We start from the raw sequence: 20,616 nt of genomic DNA on the forward strand, positions 1-20,616 counted from the left end.
GACACTGAGGTCCGACTCGACACACTAAGGAAAATGCAGTAGCTTCCAGACTCTATGAGATTCTGCCTTTGGAGAACAGTTCTTAGCTGGACTCGCTGGTCTGGGAGCATTGTTATTATCACAACTTCCCTTACGTAAATATCCACTCTTTCCTCCCTCCTTCCCCCAGCCCTGACATCCCCTGTTCTAAGGCCCCTCTCAGCTCTGACATTCCCTTTTCTAAGCTCCTTCTCAGCTCTGACATTCCCTCTTCTAAGCTCCTTCTCAGCTCTGACATCCCCTGTTCTAAGCTCCCACCCCAGCTCCAAAGACACTTTCTATTCTGAGGTTCCTGACCTTCTCACCCTCTCATCTCCTCTGACCCCAGAATCACGGTTCACATCACATACAAGTCTATTGTTCACAGATGCCACATGGTCCTTGTTATTCTCTATTATTTGCTTCATCTGTTGTTGTTTCTTTAGTTGGAGGTGGGTGGGCCACCCAGGAGACTTAGGGCTGGTGTAAAAACTGGGGATCAGAAACTGGACCTGTAAGGACACTGGGCAATACTGGAATCAAATGGTCTGAGCAAGGAGAGAAGCTCTTGAGGAAACCCCCCAACGTCTGGAATGTCAGAGCTGGCAGGTAGCTTAGAGGTCATTGAGTCCTAACTCCTTATCCTATAGATGGAGAAAATGCAGCCCCCGTAGGAGAGATGATTTTCTAGGAGCCTCTGTGGTCCCTGGCAGGCAGGACCCAAGCCTCAGGCTGGATCTAGAATCTCAAGCTGGAGGGAGAATCTCAGGCTGGAGCCAGAACCTCAGACTGGATCCAGAACCTCAGGCTGGATCTTGTGTAAGGCCCTCTCAGCCCAGGCGAATCCTGTTCTTTGCACTGAGGGTCTCCCAGGGAGCAGGGCCTACTGTTGATGCTCCGGATTAATAACAGAGCCTAGGCCTGGAATGAAGAACACATGGAACCTTAGATTGGAAGCTTCTTGAGGGCAGGGACTGTTTCGTTTGTTGGTCTTGTCCTGGCATCTCTAAGCCTTGCAGGGTGCATTGCACAAAGCTGGACCCTAGGTTCATTGAAGTGACTTAATTGGGGAAGACCCCAAAGCTGTTTAGGAGCACTGGCCTCAAGAAAGAGTTGAGGAGCTCTGGGTTTTGGGGAGCCCTCATTGCCTGCACATGGTTGGGGCATGGCACTTTTTGGGCTTCCATTTTCCCATTTGTAAAATGGGGTCAGTAAGACCTGTCGCCTTGTTTCTGCCTCCCTGGGTGACTGAGGCAGGTGGGGATCCTGTGTGCCTTTGCTCCCCACCCCCAGCCCCTGAGCACTACTGATATAGGGAAGAGGGCTGGGACTCCCCAAGAATAGACCGAGACAGACATTCCTCACTTCCTTTGACCAGGGTGGGAGGAATGTTGCATAAAGAGTTTTTTCTTAATGTTAGCCAAGTATTTTACAAAATCTTTTGCTATATAATAGCAGCCTGGGGGCACGATACCTGCTTAATCCTTGGTTTTATGCACAGATAATATTGATGGAGTCGCAAGTAGAAGGGCACTGGGGTCACAGGGCCTGGATTCAAATCTCACTCCAGAGGCTTTTTACTTGAGTGACTTTGGGCAAATCCCTTTCCCAAGGCAAATCCCATTTCCTTCTATGTAAAATGACAGATTTAGACTAAACAGCCTTTGAGGTCCCTTTCAGTTCCACATCTGTGACCTGGGATGGGAATCATTATATTTCTGTGGACAAGATAAAATGATGAGAGGCAGGCAGGCAGGCAGACAGACAGACAGACAGTTGTGTGTATTCAGACCTGACTGGAGGAAGGACTCCAGGGTAGCTTGTCATGGTCCATGCCATCCAGGGAGGACGTTGTTGAGGCAGAACCTCAGGCATCTGGGCTTGGCCTGGAGCTGGTAAACATTTTTATCAACGCCTTAGATCGATGCAGACATACTGGGCAGGCCCATCCAGTTTGCAGATGATGCAGAGATAGGAGGGGGGGAGCCACCATGCTTGGTGACAGAATGCAGAAAGATTTTTACAGGCTATAACAAGGATGGAATTTAATAGGAAGAAATGTAAACTCTCTGACACTAGCGTTCAAAGCTGTCTCACAGATACAAGCTGGAAGGGGCTAGCCTGAATGGCGGCCTGCAAGCTTGGTGTGAGTCAACAGTATGGTTTGGCAGCACAGAGAAGCCAGAGAGATCTCGAGCTGCTTGGGGAGAGGAAAGAAAGGAGCTGTGGCCCCTCTGTCCTCTGCCCTGCTCTGCCCTAGCCTGGCTGGAGATTCCGCTCCATGCTGGGACCCCCATCTGAAGGAGGTTGTCAAAGATGCTCGAGATGGAGACCTCTCTGTCCTCATCCAGTCACCCCATGAGCTCTTTGTACCTACACTGCATTTTGTCTCAAGCCAGTGGGTCTTTGCTCATGTCTCAAATGTACTGCTTCCTTCCAGGTGTCCCCTTCCTTCTACTCATGGACCTTCCTGACCTCCCCCCTACGCTGCCCCACCCCATTGTCTAGTGTGCTCTCTTCCTCTGGATGCCACTTTGTGTGTGGATGTATGGGGTACCACAGTGAGTATGTGTCTTGGTATGCCCAACGTCTTTTGCATAGGGACAGGGATGGGAGGACCAGTGATTTCATTAGTATGGAGTCACAGGTCCCCCAACTTTTTGGTCTCAGGATCCCTTTCCATTCTTAAAAATTGAATACCCCCAAAGAATTTTTATGTGGATTATGTTTGCTAATGTTGAACATATTAGAAATTAAGATGTCAGCATTATTATGGAAATAGTTTTTACCTCAAAGACCTGAAAGGGACCCCCAGGGGCTCCTGGACTACATTTTTAGAAGCCTTGGTGGTGAGTAAACCACCAACAAAGGCCAGTGCTTTCTCTGCCCGAGCACTGGGAAGTGAGGCCAGGATGTGTCAGAGGCAGGTAGGTCTGACATCTGCCTGGTGGAGTAAAGTACCACCACAGGCAGGCACCAAAGGATTTGCAGGGCTATCTTGCCTGTCTTGCAGAAGAATGTTCAAGCTTATTCTGCTTGGTCCCCAAGGGCAGAACCAGGAGTAGGGGGAGGGGGAGCTTTAAAGAGGGTGTCACTTTAGGCTAGATGCCAGAAGAAACCTCCTAACAAATGGAGCTGGGCACAGGTAAAATGACTGCGCAGGCATGAGGAATGGGTTTGCCCTCACTAGGGGTTTTTAAGACCAGACTGGATGCTGTCCAATTGGGTGTGTAGTAGGAGGGCTGTGCAGACACCTCCCAGTGCCTCGCTGAAGGGCTGATGTCTTGTGATTCTGGGGTGAGGGGCTCACCACTGGGATGGCCTTTCTGTTCTCTGTGGGGGGGAGCTTTGTTAAGCTGCTCTCAGTTATTCCTGGGTCTTGCTGGGGCAATGGATGCTGTCTTCAAAGAGCTTATCAAGGTGAAATTCCAGACTTGCATTTGGCCGGGGAATGGAACCAGGATCAGTGCAGGACAGGTATGTGGAGGTGGGTCACCCAACTCATGCCAGGGAAGGGGCCATGTCTCCTGCATGCCTCCCCTGGGCCTGGGAGCCATCCTAGCAGGTTTGACCCCATGAGAAAGGACTTTAGTACAGAGTTGCTAGCAGACTATATGCTTCTGAGGACCAGCCTAGCCCAGCATGGAGGACACCCCATAGATTGGCTCCTTCCTTCAGGATGGATCATTTGGGCTGCTGGGTGGTGCAGTGAATAGACTACTGCGGTCGGAAACCGAAGTTTCAATCCTGCCTCAGACACTGACTCACTGCATAAGTCTGGCCATAGCTTGTATGCACATCATTGGTTGTGTGTTGGCTTTTCCATCCAAACGTGAACTCCTGGGGGGAAGGCCTGTGTTTTTGCCTTTCCTTGTATTCCCAGGGCAATTCCTGGCACATGGTAAGCCTTTAATAAATGCTTGTTGACGTATACTCTCAGCCTCAGTTTTTTTATCTGTAAAATGGGAGTAACAATGGCGCCTCCTTCAAAGACTCCTGAAGACCCAACGAGATAAAAGATGCAACATGTTCTGCCAGCCTTAAAATGATATATAAATGCGAGTTCTTCGTATTGCTAGGACAGCTAGGAGTGCTCTGCCTGGAGTCAGGACTCATCTTCCTGAGTTTGAATCCCACCTCAGACACTTACTTGACCTTGGGCAAATCATTTAACCCTGTTTGCCTCAGTTTACTCATCTGTAAAATGAGCTAGAGAAGAAAATGGCAAATAACTCTAGTATCTTTTCCAAGAAGACCCCTGAATGGGGTCATGACTGAAACAGCTGAACATTATTATTACAATGTGACTGGCATGTAGTGACTAATAAAAGTTTATTGACCATTGTTATGGGAACCCATGGCTGGAATGGATTACCTTGGGAGGTGATAAGGGCACCATTACTTGAAGTGTTAGCAGAAACTAAAGAACCCCCTTATCTTGGATGTTGTAGAAGGAAATTCCTATCTAGGAAGAAAGCTGGACTCCCCTGCATGGTCTGTTGGGGATAGCTCCAGGCCCAGCATCAAAGCCTCTGGACTTGAATTCTAGCTCTGTTATTTGCTAGCTGGATGTCTTTGAGTGGGTTATTGCCCCTCTTGGGATGAAGGAATTCCTTGTATATCTCCCTGTAGGAAGAGGGGCTTAAGCTAGATGTTAAAGTCTATATAGTATGATCCAATTTCCCTGAAAACTTGGTTAACAATCAATCAATATGCATTTATTAAGCACCTACGATGTGCCATAAAATAAGAAAAAGTTAAATTCTACTCCCATGATTTCACATTCTAATGAAGAAGACAACATTATGTATGTACAAATATGTGTATATATATATATATATATATATATATATACACATATATAAAATAAAAAGAAGAAAAAATAACAGGTGCTTAGAATCTTAATTCCCCCCTCCACCTTTGAGTCTCAGGTTCCTCATCTGTAAAATGAGGATAGTTATTTCACCTACCTAGCTTATGGTGGCCTATCTTCCACACATTATGGGAAAAGTGCCTTGCAGACCTTCTAGTGCTGTGGAAAGATGAGTTTGCTCCAGTAAGCAGAGTGTTCTGAGACCCCAAGGAATGAGAGCCAAACCCTGAGAAGCTGGAATTATTTTTTTCATTTTTTAAAACTGTCAGCTTAATAGTTAAGGAAATAAGTGGTCAGATCCTAACTTGATCCTTAGCCTTTAACCAGGCAGAATCAACCAACATCAGAAACGCAAAGAACAATGTTGGGAGAACCACGAATTGGTCTAGAACTTGGATCTGCTAGGTGCTGTTGCCCTAGGTATTGTAAGCAGATCTTATGCCAATTTTATAGGCAACTGAAGCTCTGAATGGTTAAATGACTTGCTCCCAGTTATAAGGTTGAGTGAACAACAAGAACTTGCTGATTATGTACTTTCTGTGTGCTAAGTGTTGGGCTATAAATATGTAAAAAAGGAGAGATGATACCCTCAAGGGGCTAACATTCTGAGAGGGGATGACAGGGCATCTGGAGGAGGGAGGACCAGGGAAGCAAATTTTGCTCTGGTGATGGGGAAAGGCAGGGTAAGTGGTCAGTGGCAGGCAGATGGTGAGCTGGTTTGAGTGACAGGGGGATGGATGGACTGTAGCTAGAGAGGGCTGAGATGTCCAAGAGTGCATACACTCGGTCAGTACCCAGCTGGGTTGGGCCCTAGGGGGAGAACTCCAAGGAAGAACAGACAAACTTCTCTGAGACTTGGATCCTGGAATGCCTGTGTATGGAGGCCGGGGCCTCAGATCCAGCAGGGAGGGAGAGAGGGAGGTCAGGGAGAGAGAGGGTGCTAGCTGTATGGTGAGATGGTTTCAGTGGATAGGGGCATGGGATAGGAAACTGAAGCTAGTGCCTGAGGCAGGAAAATGCTTCTGTCTCTCTCTAGGCTGCCTTTGTTGGAAGCTGGACATTTTGATGGAGAAGGTGGAGGGAGGTCACTTGGGATTATGGGGCACAGGTGAGCGAGCAGCAGTCCAAGGAGCCTGGGAGGGCACCTAGGAAGGTAGAGGGGGCACAGAAGAGGGAGTGGGAGAATGCCAAAGGGAGAAGTCTCCAACTCTGGTTTTCCAAGGGCTGGTATCATCAAAGTGAAATGTGAAAGCACAGACCTAGGGATGAGAATGCGGGGGTAGGTGAGTGTGTGTGTAGGGGGCTGAGGCCTTCCCAGAATCGGAGTGGGTGAAAACTAAAAGGCGTCAGTGGTCCCCTCGCCTCTCTGAATCCATCCTTTCCTCTGGGCTTCAGTCTACTCCCATAATCCGCCATTTTGGTATTCCCTAAGCCCAGATCTGGTGATATGAGTGTGGTCATAGCTTGTATGCTGCTCAGGAAACTCCATCTCCTGTGGGTTCAAACCTAAACTTCTCTGCTTAGCATGGGGAAGCCAGTCATAGCTTGGCTTCAGCCATCTTTCCAGCCTCATTATACATTCATCTCCTTCACACACTTACAATGAAATCTAGTCAAAGTGTCTTTAACAGGCTGTCTTCTGTACCTGAAATGCTTTGCTCCCTTGCCTCCTTGTATCCCTTCAAGACCCAACTCAGATCCCACCTGCAACTGGGGGCCTTTCCCTTGCTTCCCCTTTGAAAATGGTCTCTTCTCTCTTCTGTACATATCTTCTATGTTCCTGTTCCTTTAAGTGTCTCCCCCGTAGACTGGTGGGGACTGTTTTTGCCTTTCGTTGTATCCCCAGTGGTTGCCTGGTACACAATAGGTGCTTAATAAATGCTTGGTGACTGACTGGGCCAGAGGGGGCTTGCTTCTCTGCCTCCCCCCCCCCCCCCCCGCCCCCGCCCCGCCCCACTGGAGGGATTATTCTGCCTGCTGCCAGTAGCTGACAGAGAGGAATGACAACCCTTGGTTGTCTGAGTTCTGAAATGTTTGGAAAAGGAGATCATGGCCTCCGTGGGAAACTTTGTCACCCCTCCCCCAAATATTGCCTTTATAAGGAGAAAAAAAGATCTGCATCCTCTTTGGGAGAATGTGTGGCCCAGCTCCCAACCCCAAAGCTTTCTATAGACCCAGCGTAGCTCAAGCTGGTCCCTTGGGACTCCCAGCCATTGCGCGCCAGCGTGTGGTTACACCCTTTGTTCTCCCTAGGAGAGCCAAGAGCAGGACCCCACAGGGAGGGGGGCTCTCACGGAAGCTGAAGAGGGAGTTGGTAGAGGGCTCAAGTTCCTTGAACTCACCCCTCAAGGCCTATTTGTCCCGGCAGCTGCCCAGTCTGTCTTGACCCCCAGTTTTTCTCCTTAGCCACAGGCTTCACCATCTTCATCTCCACACCTTCTGCCCATCCATATTAACTATATGTTCACATAGACACATCTAGATGATACCTGGAGAGTGAGGCATAGGCAGAAATAGACTCCTATACCCAGACTTACCCTCCGCTTCCTCACCAATCCTCCCCCCACTCATGTAAAATTCCATTCAGTTCCACAGAGAACCTGACGGGTGCAGACTCAGACACCATTGACGAGAGTTTTTATGCCCCTTTTACAAATAAGGAAACTGAGACTGAAAGAGAGGACCCTGGGGTCACAAGTGTCAGAAGCAGGGTTTGAACACAGACCTTTCTGATGACATATCCAGCACGGTGACTCCAGAGAAGCCTTGGGGGAAAGTTGCCAAGAGGCGAGTTTATAGTGGTCTTCTTTAGAATGGGTGACACCTAGGAATGTCAGGGGCTGTTTCAGGTGGTGATGGACTCTCGATTGGTGGGGTGGGGATGGGGGAAGAGGGGTTGGATTGGGTGGCTTCTGAGATCCCCCCAGCTCTGCGGACTGGGTCTGGAGTCGGAGGCCAGGGACCAGCACCTTTTCCAGCCCTCGCACCTCTCCCTTAGTCGTCCTCATGGAGCCTTTCCTTCCTTTTCAGAGGCAATGGTCCCAAGCAGGACATTCCTGCTGGTGCTCTGGGCATGGACCTGGGGGCCCCACGGCACTCATGGTCAGACCGACGAAGACAACGAATTTCTGGAGGATCCCATTCTTTTTCTGAGGCCAGAGCCGGGGCAGGGGAGCCTGGACTGCCCCCGAGAATGTGTGTGCACACAAGAGGGTGTGGTGGACTGTGGAGGCATTGACCTTCGGGAGTTCCCAGGGGACCTCCCTGAGTACACCAATCACCTGTCCTTGCAGGTAAGAGCCAGGCGCCTCAGTCACACAACTCTCCAGGTCTCCAGGAGAGATCTTGAACTGTAGCAAGCTTTTAAAATCCTGAAGCACCTTGCAAATGTCACTTATTCTATTCCTTTGGACTTAGTCCAAATCGGAGAATTTGTCAATGTAGGGAATTTCTAGTGTGGAAAGCCCCTTCACAGCTGCTAATCATCAATTCACCTACAATGAATATTCAGAGTTTGACCTGGGGAGAGACAAGGTGATTTTCCAGGGGTCACACAGCTAACATGTCTGAGGTAGGGCTTCAAGCCAGTTCTTACTGACTCCAGGATTGATCCTCTGTCTGTTCTCACTCTCCTTATCAGAGACCAAATGGGAAATGAAGACAGAGTGTTGCATTTGCAGGCAGCTTAGGTAGGTTCAAAACCCACCCTTTTCTACCTGTATAATCTTGATCAAGTCAACAGACATTTATTAAGCACCTACTATGTGCCAAGCACCTACTATGTGCCAAGAACTGTGCTAAGTGCTGGGCATACAGAGACAGACAAGAGGACAGTCTCTGTTCTCAAGGAGCTCACATTCTAAGGAGGGAGACGACATGTAAACAACTACATCTTCTTAACCTCCTTGGACCTCAGTCTTTTCTGTAAGAATAGGGATCTAGTCTAGATAATCTATAAGGCAAGAGCTTTCTGGTGCCATGGACCCTTTTGGCAGTTTGGGGAAGCTTTGTCAGAGCCCTGTTTTTAAAGGTATAAAATACCTAAGTTACAAAGGAAACCTATTATATTGAAATATTTTTTTTTTTACCATCCAAATTAATTGACCCCCTGAAATCTATCCCTAAGATTAAGGGTGCCCTCTAAGAGACTTCCCAGCTTTACATTTATGAACTGAAGATCATATATGATATATATATATATAATATATAGTTAGAGATATTATGTAAGAATGGCTGACAGTCGTAAGATGCTTTAAAAACAAGTTTTCAAAGAGTACTCCTGGCTGTTGTGCATGTACTCTGCTCTCCCCATAAGCTGCATGTTCTCCATTCCCTAACTTCGTCAGCCCCATGCCATCCTGTCCTGGTTTCTTTGCTAAAGCACTTGACTATATCTGGACTTCCCTGTATCTGGTCTCCCTGCCCCCCTTCACCTGAAGAAATATGCCCCATCCTTCCATGTCCTCCCCTCTAAGAAACGTTCCTGGTCCCACTTCTTGCCCATCATCCTTTTTCTCCTAGGACCTCTCTGAAACTCTCTTCCTGATGACATGCAATGTCAGGTAACTGCCTGTTCTCCTGCCAGACTCTGCTGTTTTGTCTCCTCCTTCCTTGGTTGCCCCAGCTGGATGCAATCTTCCCCTTGTTGTGATTTGCAGTTGACTCCACTCTGCCTATCCCACGACACTTTAATTAGTCAGCCAGTGGTCTAGATAAACACCTCCCATCTATAAAGAGCTTGCTTTGCCACCAGCTCTAGGTGGCAAGTCCAGGTGGCTGGGGGATATTGGTACCCTCACCAATAATAAAGACACGGAGGAGATAATTGAGAGGATTTGAGAGAAAGATAATAAGTTCAATTTTGGACATGGTGAATTTGAGGTGCCTATGGAATATTCAGTTAGAAAAGTCCAAGAGATAGTTGGTGATATGAGACTGGTACTTAGGAGAGAGATTAGGGCTAGATAAATGTAGATCTGGGAGTTGATGACCTGTTTAGACATAATCACTGAACCCATGGAAGCTGAGGAGATCACTGGATGAGAGAATATGGAGGGAGAAGGAAAAAGCACTCAGGGTGGAGACTTTGGGGGATGCTTGTGGTTAGTGGGTGTGACTTAGAGGAAGGAGCAGCAAAGGACATTGAGAAGGAGCAGTCAAACAGAGACAAGGCAGTGTCAGGAAAACAGAGAGAGGAGAAAGTGTGGAGAAGAGAGCGAGCACCAGTGTCAGAGGCTACAGAGAGGTCAAGAAAGATGAGGATGGAGGGAAGGCCATTAGATTTAACAATTGAGAGATCACTGGTGATTTGTAAACCTTAAAGTGCCATAGAAACGCTAGCTATTCCTTTGGGTTTCAGTTTCCCCATCTGTAAAATGATGGACGTGGACGAGGTGCTCTCCAAGGTCTGGCTCGAAGTCCTGTGATTCCACGAATGTAAAATGTTAGGTCACAGAATTTTGAAGCTTCAAAGGTTCTTAAGAATTTCCCAAATTGCATGTGAATCATAATTCTGTTAGAAAATGCCAATTCTGAGGACAAATATATGGTCCTATATGGATGCATAGGAATGTATATGTCTAAGTATATGTATGTATAAGTGTATGTATATAGGGGTATATGTAGGTATACATGTATATATATTTGTGTGTATATGTCTATGTATGCATGTAAGTATATATATATGTGTGTGTGTTTGTACATATCTATATAAAATACATATGTCTATATATAAATATACCCCACCATAGCGAGGCAGGGAGGAAGGTGGAAAAAGAACAGCAGAAAACAAAAGAAAACTTACAAGAAAGTGTAAAAAAAAAAAAGATGAACAGCTCTCAACACAATGTACAGTATGTATTATATAGGTATTCTTGAAATGGAAATTTATTGCTTATATTTTGAATCCTCTCTTACATTCTGTTGTGTGCATGGCAATGCCTTTTTTTCTTTTCTTATTTTGTATTTAAGTCTCAATATTTAAGTTTATATGTTTCTTTTTTCTCATTGTGTGTTTAAGTTTTAGTACTTAAGTCTAAAATTTTAAAAAAAAGAAAATGCCAGTCCCAGTGCTATTTTCCCTTCTAAAATATTAAATGTAATATTTCTATTCTTCTGTCTGGCACATAGTAGGTGTTTAATAAATGCTAAATGATTGATTCCTATCGAAAATACTTATTCAGTGTAACATTTTGGGGTGTTTAAATTATAATTTATAATTCATATATCATTTCTTGTTATTTCTAATTTCTATTTTTCTGTTTTGACATTTGCTTAACCTCTATCCCTTTATGTGGGAGAAGTAGGTAGAAGATTCATAGTCCAGAGGAGTTGGAAGGCATCTCCTTCCCTGAAAGATCCCCCAGCCTCCCAACCATGAACCCGGCAAGTGGTCACATGACCTCTGCTTGACAGTCTGGGGGGTGGGGCGGAGGGAAACAGCCCTTTCCGTTTTGCGACAGCTCAAATTCTTAGGAGGTTTTTCTGATAAACCTAAGTTCCTCTATATTTTCAATGTCTCCCTTTGCTCTCAGTTTGCCTTTTGAGGCTAAACAGAACAGATCTTACCCCTCTCTATAAAAAACCCATGAGACAGTTAGAGCTGGGCATCACCTGCCCCTTGAGTCTTCTCCAGGCTCACCAGGCCCAGGTCCTTGAAGTGATTCTCCTGCATCAAGGACTTAAGACCCCTCTTCGTTCTGTTCACCTTCCTCTGGACATTCTCCAGCTTATACTGGGCACCCAAAGCTTGGCACTAAAAACTCAATGCCATCCTCTAGAAGCACTCTGGCCAAAGAGGAGTTCAGAGGGACCATCCTCTTCTTCTTCCTGGAAGCATGGACCCCCCTCTCCCTTAATGCTGCTGCCTCAGAGCCTATTAGAACTTATCAGCTTTTCTGACTGTCCTATCACATGACTGACTCATAACAAGCTTGTAGTTTAGTAAAACCCAATATCTTTTCCAGACAAACTGTTGCCTAACTCTGCTTCCCCTATCTTGTACTTGTGAAATTGGTCATTTGAATCCAAGTGTAAAACTATATTTATCCCTACTGAATTTCTTTTGAAAAATTCAACCCAATGTTCTAGACTATTTTGGCATTTGATAAGCCTTCTATCTCTGTCTCATTGATAAAAATATGAAACAGTCCAGCGCCAAGCACAGAGCCCTGGGGCCTCTCCACTGACACATTGACATTGTAGCATTGATGACCTCTCTTTGACTGAGGTCATCCATCTGGGTCTAAATCCCTCTAACCATATTATTGCCTAGGCCACACAGCTCCATCTTTTATACAAGAAGAGTATGAGCTGCTTTATCAAATGCTTCACTCAAATCTAGGTAAACCAAATCCATAGCATTCCCTTCGTCTGCTAGTCCTGTCCAAAAAGGAAGTGAGGTTAGTCTGGCGTGACCTGTTCTTGATGAAACTAGGCTGGCCCTTGGTCACCCCTGTTTCCTTTTCTAGATGCTCACTAATCATCACTTTAATAATTCATTCTAGCATTTTCCAGGGACTTAAGTCAAACTCAGTGGACTACAGTTTGACTTGATCAACTGGAGAGGGGCAAATGTCCCAATTATCATGAAAGGGAAAGCCATTTCATCCTCCAGTTCTTTGAGACCCTGTTGATAATGTGCATCTGGGCCACATGACCTTTGAATTCATCAGAGGCCACTCGCTGCTTCCCACTCTCTCCTAACTTATTTTGGGCATCAACTCCTGGTTTGTCATTTTGGTTCTGTCATTTTCCATGTAGAGGACCTTCTGTCTGGCAGAGGAAAAAATAAGAAATTAGGAGTTGAGGGGCATTGCAGTTTCTTTGGGGTCAGTTGTCATTATCCCATATATCCCAAGCATTGGCAGTCCATTCCCAGAGCCTCTTCTTTCCTTCAGGAGCATTTTAGATCCCCATTTTGGGTTGTAGTTAGCTTTCCTTGACATCTTCCACTCATTCTGAGCTTTATCACACCTGACTGTTCTTATAGTAATAAAAATGCTGGTGTGTTCATCTTCATCTACATATCCCATCAGTTGTCAAGGTTTTTTTTAAAATAATTTTTATTTCAGGGTCACATTCTCACCCTCCTCTTTCCCTCCACCTCCCCCCCAGCCATTGAGAAAGCACGAAAAAGAGAACCCCTGTTACAAACATGTACAGCGAGGTTCCAATTAGTGCAGGCATTGAGTCCCATGAAGTGGTGGCATGTATTCAAATTCATACTATTCAAAATTATAATTAGGTAAAATTGGTAATTATTCTAGCCTAATGGAAATATGCCATGCAGATTCAAATAATGTGACCACTTCAGCGGATTCTTTATTTGCACTCATCATAAACTGTTTAGTCAAGCAGAACAAATTCCCACATTGGCCATGCCTCCCCCCACCCCTACCCCCAGGGCTTTGCACTTGGAAACTATCAGGAGGGAGGACAGTGTGGTTCATCTTTAGTCTTCTAGAACTGTAGTTGGTCATTGTGTATACACTGGAGCAGAGAAGAAGCTCCCTGAGTGCAGGGCAGGGGTTGCTTTACTTTACCTTGGTATCCTCAGCTCCTCACACAAAACCAGTACACAGTAAGTGCTTCTTCAGTGCTTGCTGCCTTATTGCACCTCAGTTATCTGCCCTTGGTTCTATCTTCTGTATGTGTCTTTTTAAGTAGAAATTGGTTGCTGAGTTCTGTGGACATCCACGTCACCTTAGACAACCCCTGACTTTCCTTTCTCTTCTGAATCATTACCCTTTGTGCTTCTGGAATCTCCTTCTTGGGTGTCTGTGGTCCATGGCATCCTGCCTTTCCTTCCTCCAGACTCTGCCCCCAGGGTGGAGCAGTCCTTGGGGGTTTGTCAGACTATGCCTAAAGTGCTGGGAGGGGGTGATTCTAATCTGCCATTGCCACACAGCAACCAGTGCCTACTTGTTATCTAGAATTCAACCCAGAAGGGAATTTCTTCTGTCGGTTCTGCCACCTTTGAAGGACAAAATAATCATTAATGCAGAAGTTCTGGGCTGCTGTGCTTTTTTTGGGATGGGGGGTGAGGAGGGGAAGACAGACACAGAAAGAAGAAGGAAGTGGAAGGGAGACGACAGAAAAAGAAACAAAGGGAAAAAGAAAGATGGGGAAGGAGGAGGGGGGAGAGAAAGAAAGAAGGAAGGAAGGAAGGAAGGAAGGAAGGAAGGAAGGAAGGGAGGGAGGGAGGGAGGGAAGGAGAGAGTGAGTGAAAGAGAAGAGAAAAGAGAAGAGAAGCAGAGAGGAGAGGAGAGAAAAAGTGAGAAGAGGCTGGGTAGCTGGGTCCCCACCATTGTTGTACGATGCCTCTACCTGAGCCAGGCTGCTGATCTGTTTCCTCAGCATCTCCTCTGTTTGGTCTCTGTGTCCAGGGTACTCTCTGGGATGCCCTGATGATTACAGCATCTGTTTCTCTGCCAGCTCCCCCCCACCCCCACCCCGGGCACTTCAATACCACCAATGGTTCCTGTCAATGTATTTCAAGCCCCCAAATCCCGTTATTGAGTTGGTGTAGGGAAATACTGGCCTAGTCTAGCTCTGTCATTTTACTGAGGAGAGAAATTGAGGCTCAGAGAGGGGAAAGCCTTGGAGATCTTCATTCCATTGTAGTCTAATCTTACCCATTTCCCCTCCTACAGAATAACCAGTTGGAGAAAATCTATCCTGATGAGCTTTCACGACTCCACAGGCTAGAGACCCTCAACCTTCAGAATAACCGTCTGACGTCCCGAGGTGAGGTAGCCCTGGGCAGGGTGAGGATGAGGGAGACCTACAGGAAGTGTGGGATGGGGGACATTGAAGGAATCAGGGTGTGAGCCTTGGTTGGGGGGGAGGTCCTTGCCTGTGGCTAGCCCTGGGTGTTTGGGAATGTCTACATCAGCCCAGAGCAAGGGAGGGCTGGTCCTCCAGGGTTAAGAGGATGCTAGTCACTCAGCAGGTGTGAGTATGAAATCTCCTTTGGAGATTCCTAATGTGCATCTTCTCCCTCCAGCCCTGAGAAGGGTAGGGCCAGAGGACAAAGGAAGAGGTAGAGTTCTGAATGTCAGAATGAGAGGCTCCTCGGAATCATCCAAGCTGGGCTGGAATCTCTCTAGTGAGGGGGAGCTTACTACCTCCCAGGGCACACTATCCTGCTCTTAGATAGTTCTCGCATGGACTTGAACTCTGCCCCTTCTTCTTTTCTGCCCCCCTACCTCCTCTCCCCAAGCTAAACATGCCCAGGCCACTATGATGAAGACTTCCTCCCTACTCCAGGATCTACTAGCTGTGTGACTCCGAGCAGATCTTTTTGCCTCTATGGGCCCATTTTCTCATCTGTAAAACTGGTAGAATAATATTTGCAGTACTTTACCTCAGAGGGCATTGTAGACAGAGATTCTGGAAATGCTTCAAGTACTTTAGGAATGTGAATTGTTGTTATTATACAAGTGGTCAGAAAGAAACTCAACTGGTCTTGGAGAGGAAAGAAAGATGATGGGGTGGGGGGTTGTGTGCTAGATTGGAGAGCTGCCTGGGAGCTTTCTGTGCTCTGGGACTAAGGAACAGCTGGGGAGTCATGAGGAGTCAGGACATTTAGGGGGACTCAGATGCAGGGAGCAGAACTGGTGTACCATCAATCAGGCTGGCCTCATATGTTATGGGTGAAGAGAGTGGAGGGAGAGAGGCCAGGAAACCTGGGGACTTTGGGTCCTCGCCTTGTCCTGTGTGTAGGGCTTTCCCTCAGTATCCTTGGGGGTGCTTGGGGGAGCTGGGACTTATCCAAGGTTATAGCCAGTGACTTAATGGCTGAGCCAGGCTAGCTAGCTAGCTAGCTAGAGCATTTATTAAGTTCTTATGGTTGCATGGCACTGGGCCAAATGCTGGTGACAGAAACGTAAGAAGTGAGGCAATCTTTGCACTTAAGGATTTTACTTTGTTAAAAATACCTTGAATTAACAAGAATTTATTTCTCTGTCTTTTCACTAGAAAAAAAGATAAACAAAACCTTGGAAACAAATATTTCTAGTCGAGCAGAACAGATGCCTACTTTGCCCAAGTCCAGGGATGTGGTAGCAATCCCCTAAGATTGCTTATGGTAGCAATCTTAAAGGCATCAGTTCCATCTGCATCTCCTATCATCACCCTGGTCCTCAGGGTTGGTCACTGTGTCAACCAGAACTTCGAAGGCTTTCACAGTGTTGTTGTTATAGTATAACTTGTTCTCTGGTTCTGCTCCTTTCACCCTGTAAGAGCTCACATAAGTCTTCTCAGGTTTCTCTGAAACCATCCTCCAATTGATGGGCACTCCCTCAGTGTCCAGGTCTTTGGCCCTCCAAAAAGGAGCTTCTATAGATATTTTTGTACAGATGGGTCCTTTTCCTCTTTCTTTGGGGTGTGGGCCTAGCAGTGGGATTGATGGGCAAAGGGAGTTCCAAGTTGTTTTTTAGAATGTCTGGGTCAGTTCACGGAGCTTAGATGCTAATGGGGAGACAAAAGCGGGTCAACTAGCATGGTGATCAGAGAGCAGGAATCTTGATGTGGAGATGGCCTGAAAGCTGGAAGCTTGGACCATGGCAAGACAATGGAGAAAATTCACCTATCAGAGGCTTGGGTGGTTCATGGGATAGAGTCAGGTGGGGATGATAGGTCTAGTGGAGGTGCCATGGTTCAGAGATGGTTTGACAGTGATTTGAACCCAGATCTTGTGATCCCTAGATCAGAACTCTCACCAGGCTGCCTCTGGTTCTAATCCTTCTAAGAGTTGGTGAGACTGAAAATAGCAGGAGATAACCATACTGGAAAGCTTGAGTGGGATCGGAGTGGAGGGCCCTAAATGCTTGGCTAACACCCTAGGGGGCATTGTGTTTGACTCTCTGGCCCTGAGCATTCTCCTCTGTCCAAGGTACTGACCTGCTTTCATTGATTCATTTGAAGGGCTCCCAGAGGAAGCTTTTAAGCAGCTGACAAACCTGAATTACCTGTATCTGGCTAACAATAAGGTAGGTTGGGGATGTGATCTGGGTGAGGGGGGCGGCAGGAGTGAGGAGAAGCTGCCTGGCTCGTGCAGATTCTCAGACTACCTGATTTCGTTCCAGGCCAGAAGGCTTGGAGAGAGGGCCCACAGAGTGTGTGTCCAAGAGCTCCTCCCTGAGCAGACAGCAGAAAGAACCGTCAAGATATCTGAGTTAGAATCTAGTCCTTCATTAACCTGAAGGTGCTGGGAGGGGCTGCCAGAGCTCACCTTTCCCCAGCTGGTTGGAAAAAATAGTTTCTTCCCTCAAGGTTAAGGTTGGAAGAGGTGACCTCCGAGCTCCTTTAAAATCTGAGTCTATTTTGGAGGGAATTCTGTGAAGGACCCTTACCAGCGGCATGATGCACCCATCATGGGAGCCTTCCCTCTGTCACTTTTTAGTAGAGGGGGTAGAAAAGCATAAATGGCCTATGTCCCTGGGGCTCTACCCAAAGTGTGACATCTTGAATGGATCTTCATGGAGAGTGGGGGATGAGGGGGGACAAGTCCTAGTCACTTTCTGGGCCTCAGTTCTTCCTCTGTAAAATGGGAAGGACCTGGGATCTTGAAGGTCCCCTCTCCCTCTGACAGACTGTGTTCTGTGCTCCTTCCATATTTGCGAGGAACCATCTCTCTGCAGATTTCTGGCCCAGCACTGTCCCTGAAGGCCCTTCTTTGGCCTTTTGGGATCTCAGGGACACAGGTGTAGCCTCCCTTCTCCCTGAATCATGGTCCTTCTTTCTTTTCTGGTCATACCTGCCTCTGAGGCCATCAAATCACACTCATATATGTGCGTATTTACACACACATCCCATTAGACTGTGAACTTGAGGGCAGAGATCACCTTTTGCCTTTCATTGTGTCCCCAGCCCTGACACCGAACAGGCACTAAATAGATATTTATTAATTGATTGAGAATTCTGGAAGCAAAAGAACCTTAAAGAAAATTATGTAAAGTCACATGGTTCAGGTTAATGGTGGAAGGGGGTGGGGCCAATGAAGGCTGGAGTCCACAGGGGAGGTCCAAGGACAAGGCAGGGGTTGGGAGCAGTGGGGGCAATGAACCTGGATGTGTGGGGATGGTTTGAGAGAGGATCTGTCTTCCCTAGAGCCTGATACAAAACTCAGGAACTCAAGGGTCATGAAGTTGTTTCATTGAGAAGTGAAGGTCAAATCAATCCACTCCTCAGAAGGGAAGCCAAGAACTTTCAAAGGAGTAGGCTTAGAAATCAATTCCTCCCTGTCCAGCCCTGGGAAGGCATTTCAGAGTCAACTAGCATCCACATCCTTCTCTGATGCTAAGTGGGAAGTTGTCCAGCTAATGTCCTGTTGCCAGCGTGATTGGGAGAAGGCTGGGTGCCACTGTTGGCCTGTCTGTTTTTGACCCATCCATCTTCTCATCCATCTAGTTGTCTGTCCTTTCATCTACATGTCCACTTAATTGGCCTGTTTCATTGTCTTTCTATTTGTCTGCTTATCAACTTGTTTCTGTGTCTCTTAGACACCACCATCTGTCCATCCATCATCACTCATCTCTGTCTTTGTCTGATCTTCTCCCCACACCCCACCCCAATCTGGCTCCCTTTCCAGCTAACTCTGGCTCCAAGGTTCCTGCCGAGTGCCTTGGTCAGTGCTGACTTTGCTGCCAACTTCCTCACCAAGATCTACGGGCTCACCTTCGGCCAGAAGCCAAACTTGAGGTCAGAGGTCAGAGTGAAGCAGGGTTGTGGCAGTGATGGTGGGTGCAGTGGGTTGATTGGATTGGTAAGCACCTTATGTATAGCATGATGGGGCAATGGTGGGTAGGGGTGTAACTCATAGGAGTCCTGGGCTGGATCCACCTCTATTTTATGGAAGTGTGTGGCTTAGCGTGGCATTTGGCACATAATAAGTGCTTAGTAATGCTTGTTGAATGACTGACCAATTGACCAATTGTTTTTCAGCCTGATGGGTCAGGGGAGGGAGAGAGGGAAGGGGGTGAAGTATGCTTGTTGTTTTTTCCCTTGGGGAAAATATGAAACAGTAGAGAGCTAGCATGACAAGTTAAGAGAGTTAATTCTCTCCCCTGCCTCACTGTGTGACCCTAGACCAATCACTTCCACTTTTTGTGCCTCAGTTTTACTCATAAGATCTTAGATTTAAAACTAGAAATCAAGGCTCAGGGAGGTCCGACAATTCATCCAAGGTCACCCATGAGTCAGTGGCAGAGCCTGACAGATAGTCTTTCCACTAACCTATTGCCTCTTCCAAGATGGCGGATTGGGGGAGATGTTGGCTCTCTTTTGGAGGTGAGCCAAGTCTCCAAGAGGCCAGTCCTGAGCAGGGGTTCTGTGGGGGTCAGGCCCCTGCTGTCCTCTTCCTTTCTCCCTCTGGGAAAGCACAAATAGAATGTTCCATCCTTAATATGACTATGCTGGATGCTTGTTGGCTGAGCGCTGCTCCCCCAGGGTCCCTGATCCATCCCTGCTCAGTACCAGAGGGGTGAAGAGCCCTTGGGTTCCAATTCCTATACTCTTAGCTTGGGCCTTGGATACATCCCTTTCCTGCCTCTGCTGTGGGCCTCCCTGAGGATGATCTTCAATAATTCCCATGTCTGCCGTCATGATGCCCCTAGGAAGGAGGTGCTGCTGCAAGGGGGCCAAGGAGGGGAGGTCAACAGCTTGAGAACCGGAGGGACTAACCCTATGGAATTTCCTGTACCTCCTTCATATCTCAGCTCACAAAGCTGATCCTGAGGCACCTGGCAGGGCCCAGAGGCAGAAGGGGATCAGCCTGTCTGCAGATGGGACTGTCTGAGGGCAGAGCACAGCTTCTGGGATTCTGGACTTAACGACTATGTGAATTTAACTGCCTGCCCACCTCTGGCCCTTCTAGTATTGACAGGTAGCCCAAGAGCATGGACCTGAAGCAGAGGTCCAAACCCCCAGCTTCTCTTCACTGAATTCAAAAGCCAAGGAGACTGGCTTCTTAGCTTGCCCACTTTTGCACTCAATAAAAATGCTTTGGTTTTTTAAAGGAATTTCCTAAATCATTTTGACTGTTCATATTCAGTTTTGGAAGAAGGCCTTTTTCTGTGTATGTCTCTGTTTCTGTCTGTGTCTCTGTTTTTCCTACACACTTGTGCTCTCACCTATTCATACCCATTTACTCACCCTCACCCTCAGTCATTTTCAGACTTACTTCCCACCAACTTTGACCTTTATCCTCACACCTTGACATTTGTCCACTCACACTCAAATTCACATGCAGTCAGACATAATTTGGACTCACACACACTTACACACACATACACACATGCATGCATACATAGTCACCCTGCCCAAACCTAAAGTGATAAATCAGCAGTCACTCTGCATAGACTCATTCTCTATCAGCTTCTGTGCCTGGTTATCAGTGCGGCATAGCAGGGAGAGCCTTCAACTGGGAGACAGACAGCCTGGGTCTTAGGGAAGCCACCATGCCCTTCTGGGCCTCAGTTTCCTCATCTGTAAAACAAGGGAGTTGGCCCCTCCCAGCTGTAACACTTAGTGATCTTGGGCCTTTCCTATTCAGCCTAACCTTTAGGTAACAGAGAATTGAAGAGTATTACGGCTTGGCACCTTGGGCCTAGGCTATGGGTGGTGTGCCCAAGACAACATTTATAAAGTGCTTTGCATATAGTAGGCCCTTCATAAATGCTTGTTCCTTATACCCATCTCTCCTGCCAAGGATCGTTTAAGCC

At 47.0% G+C, this 20,616-nt stretch overlaps 1 protein-coding gene across 5 annotated transcripts in view; it reads left to right on the top strand.

Moving 5' to 3' along the window:
• PODN (podocan) overlaps positions 1–20,616 on the top strand; it is a 45,372-nt gene that overhangs the window by 5,487 nt on the left and 19,269 nt on the right. For 2 of the 5 annotated variants that reach the window (XM_072649485.1, XM_072649486.1), the window contains exons 2-5: positions 7,922–8,184; positions 14,545–14,638; positions 16,820–16,884; positions 18,486–18,595. In XM_072649485.1, the coding sequence (XP_072505586.1) occupies positions 7,927–8,184; positions 14,545–14,638; positions 16,820–16,884; positions 18,486–18,595 (527 nt within the window). In that variant the 5' untranslated portion in view covers positions 7,922–7,926. Of the gene's footprint in view, positions 1–2,458; positions 2,584–7,495; positions 7,679–7,921; positions 8,185–14,544; positions 14,639–16,819; positions 16,885–18,485; positions 18,596–20,616 lie in introns of those variants that run through there. The other 3 variants (XM_072649484.1, XM_072649488.1, XM_072649487.1) reach the window with 3 other exon arrangements.

The sequence above is a fragment of the Notamacropus eugenii genome, chromosome 2 (genome assembly GCF_028372415.1).
Source record: "Notamacropus eugenii isolate mMacEug1 chromosome 2, mMacEug1.pri_v2, whole genome shotgun sequence".
NCBI classification, from domain to species: domain Eukaryota; kingdom Metazoa; phylum Chordata; class Mammalia; order Diprotodontia; family Macropodidae; genus Notamacropus; species Notamacropus eugenii.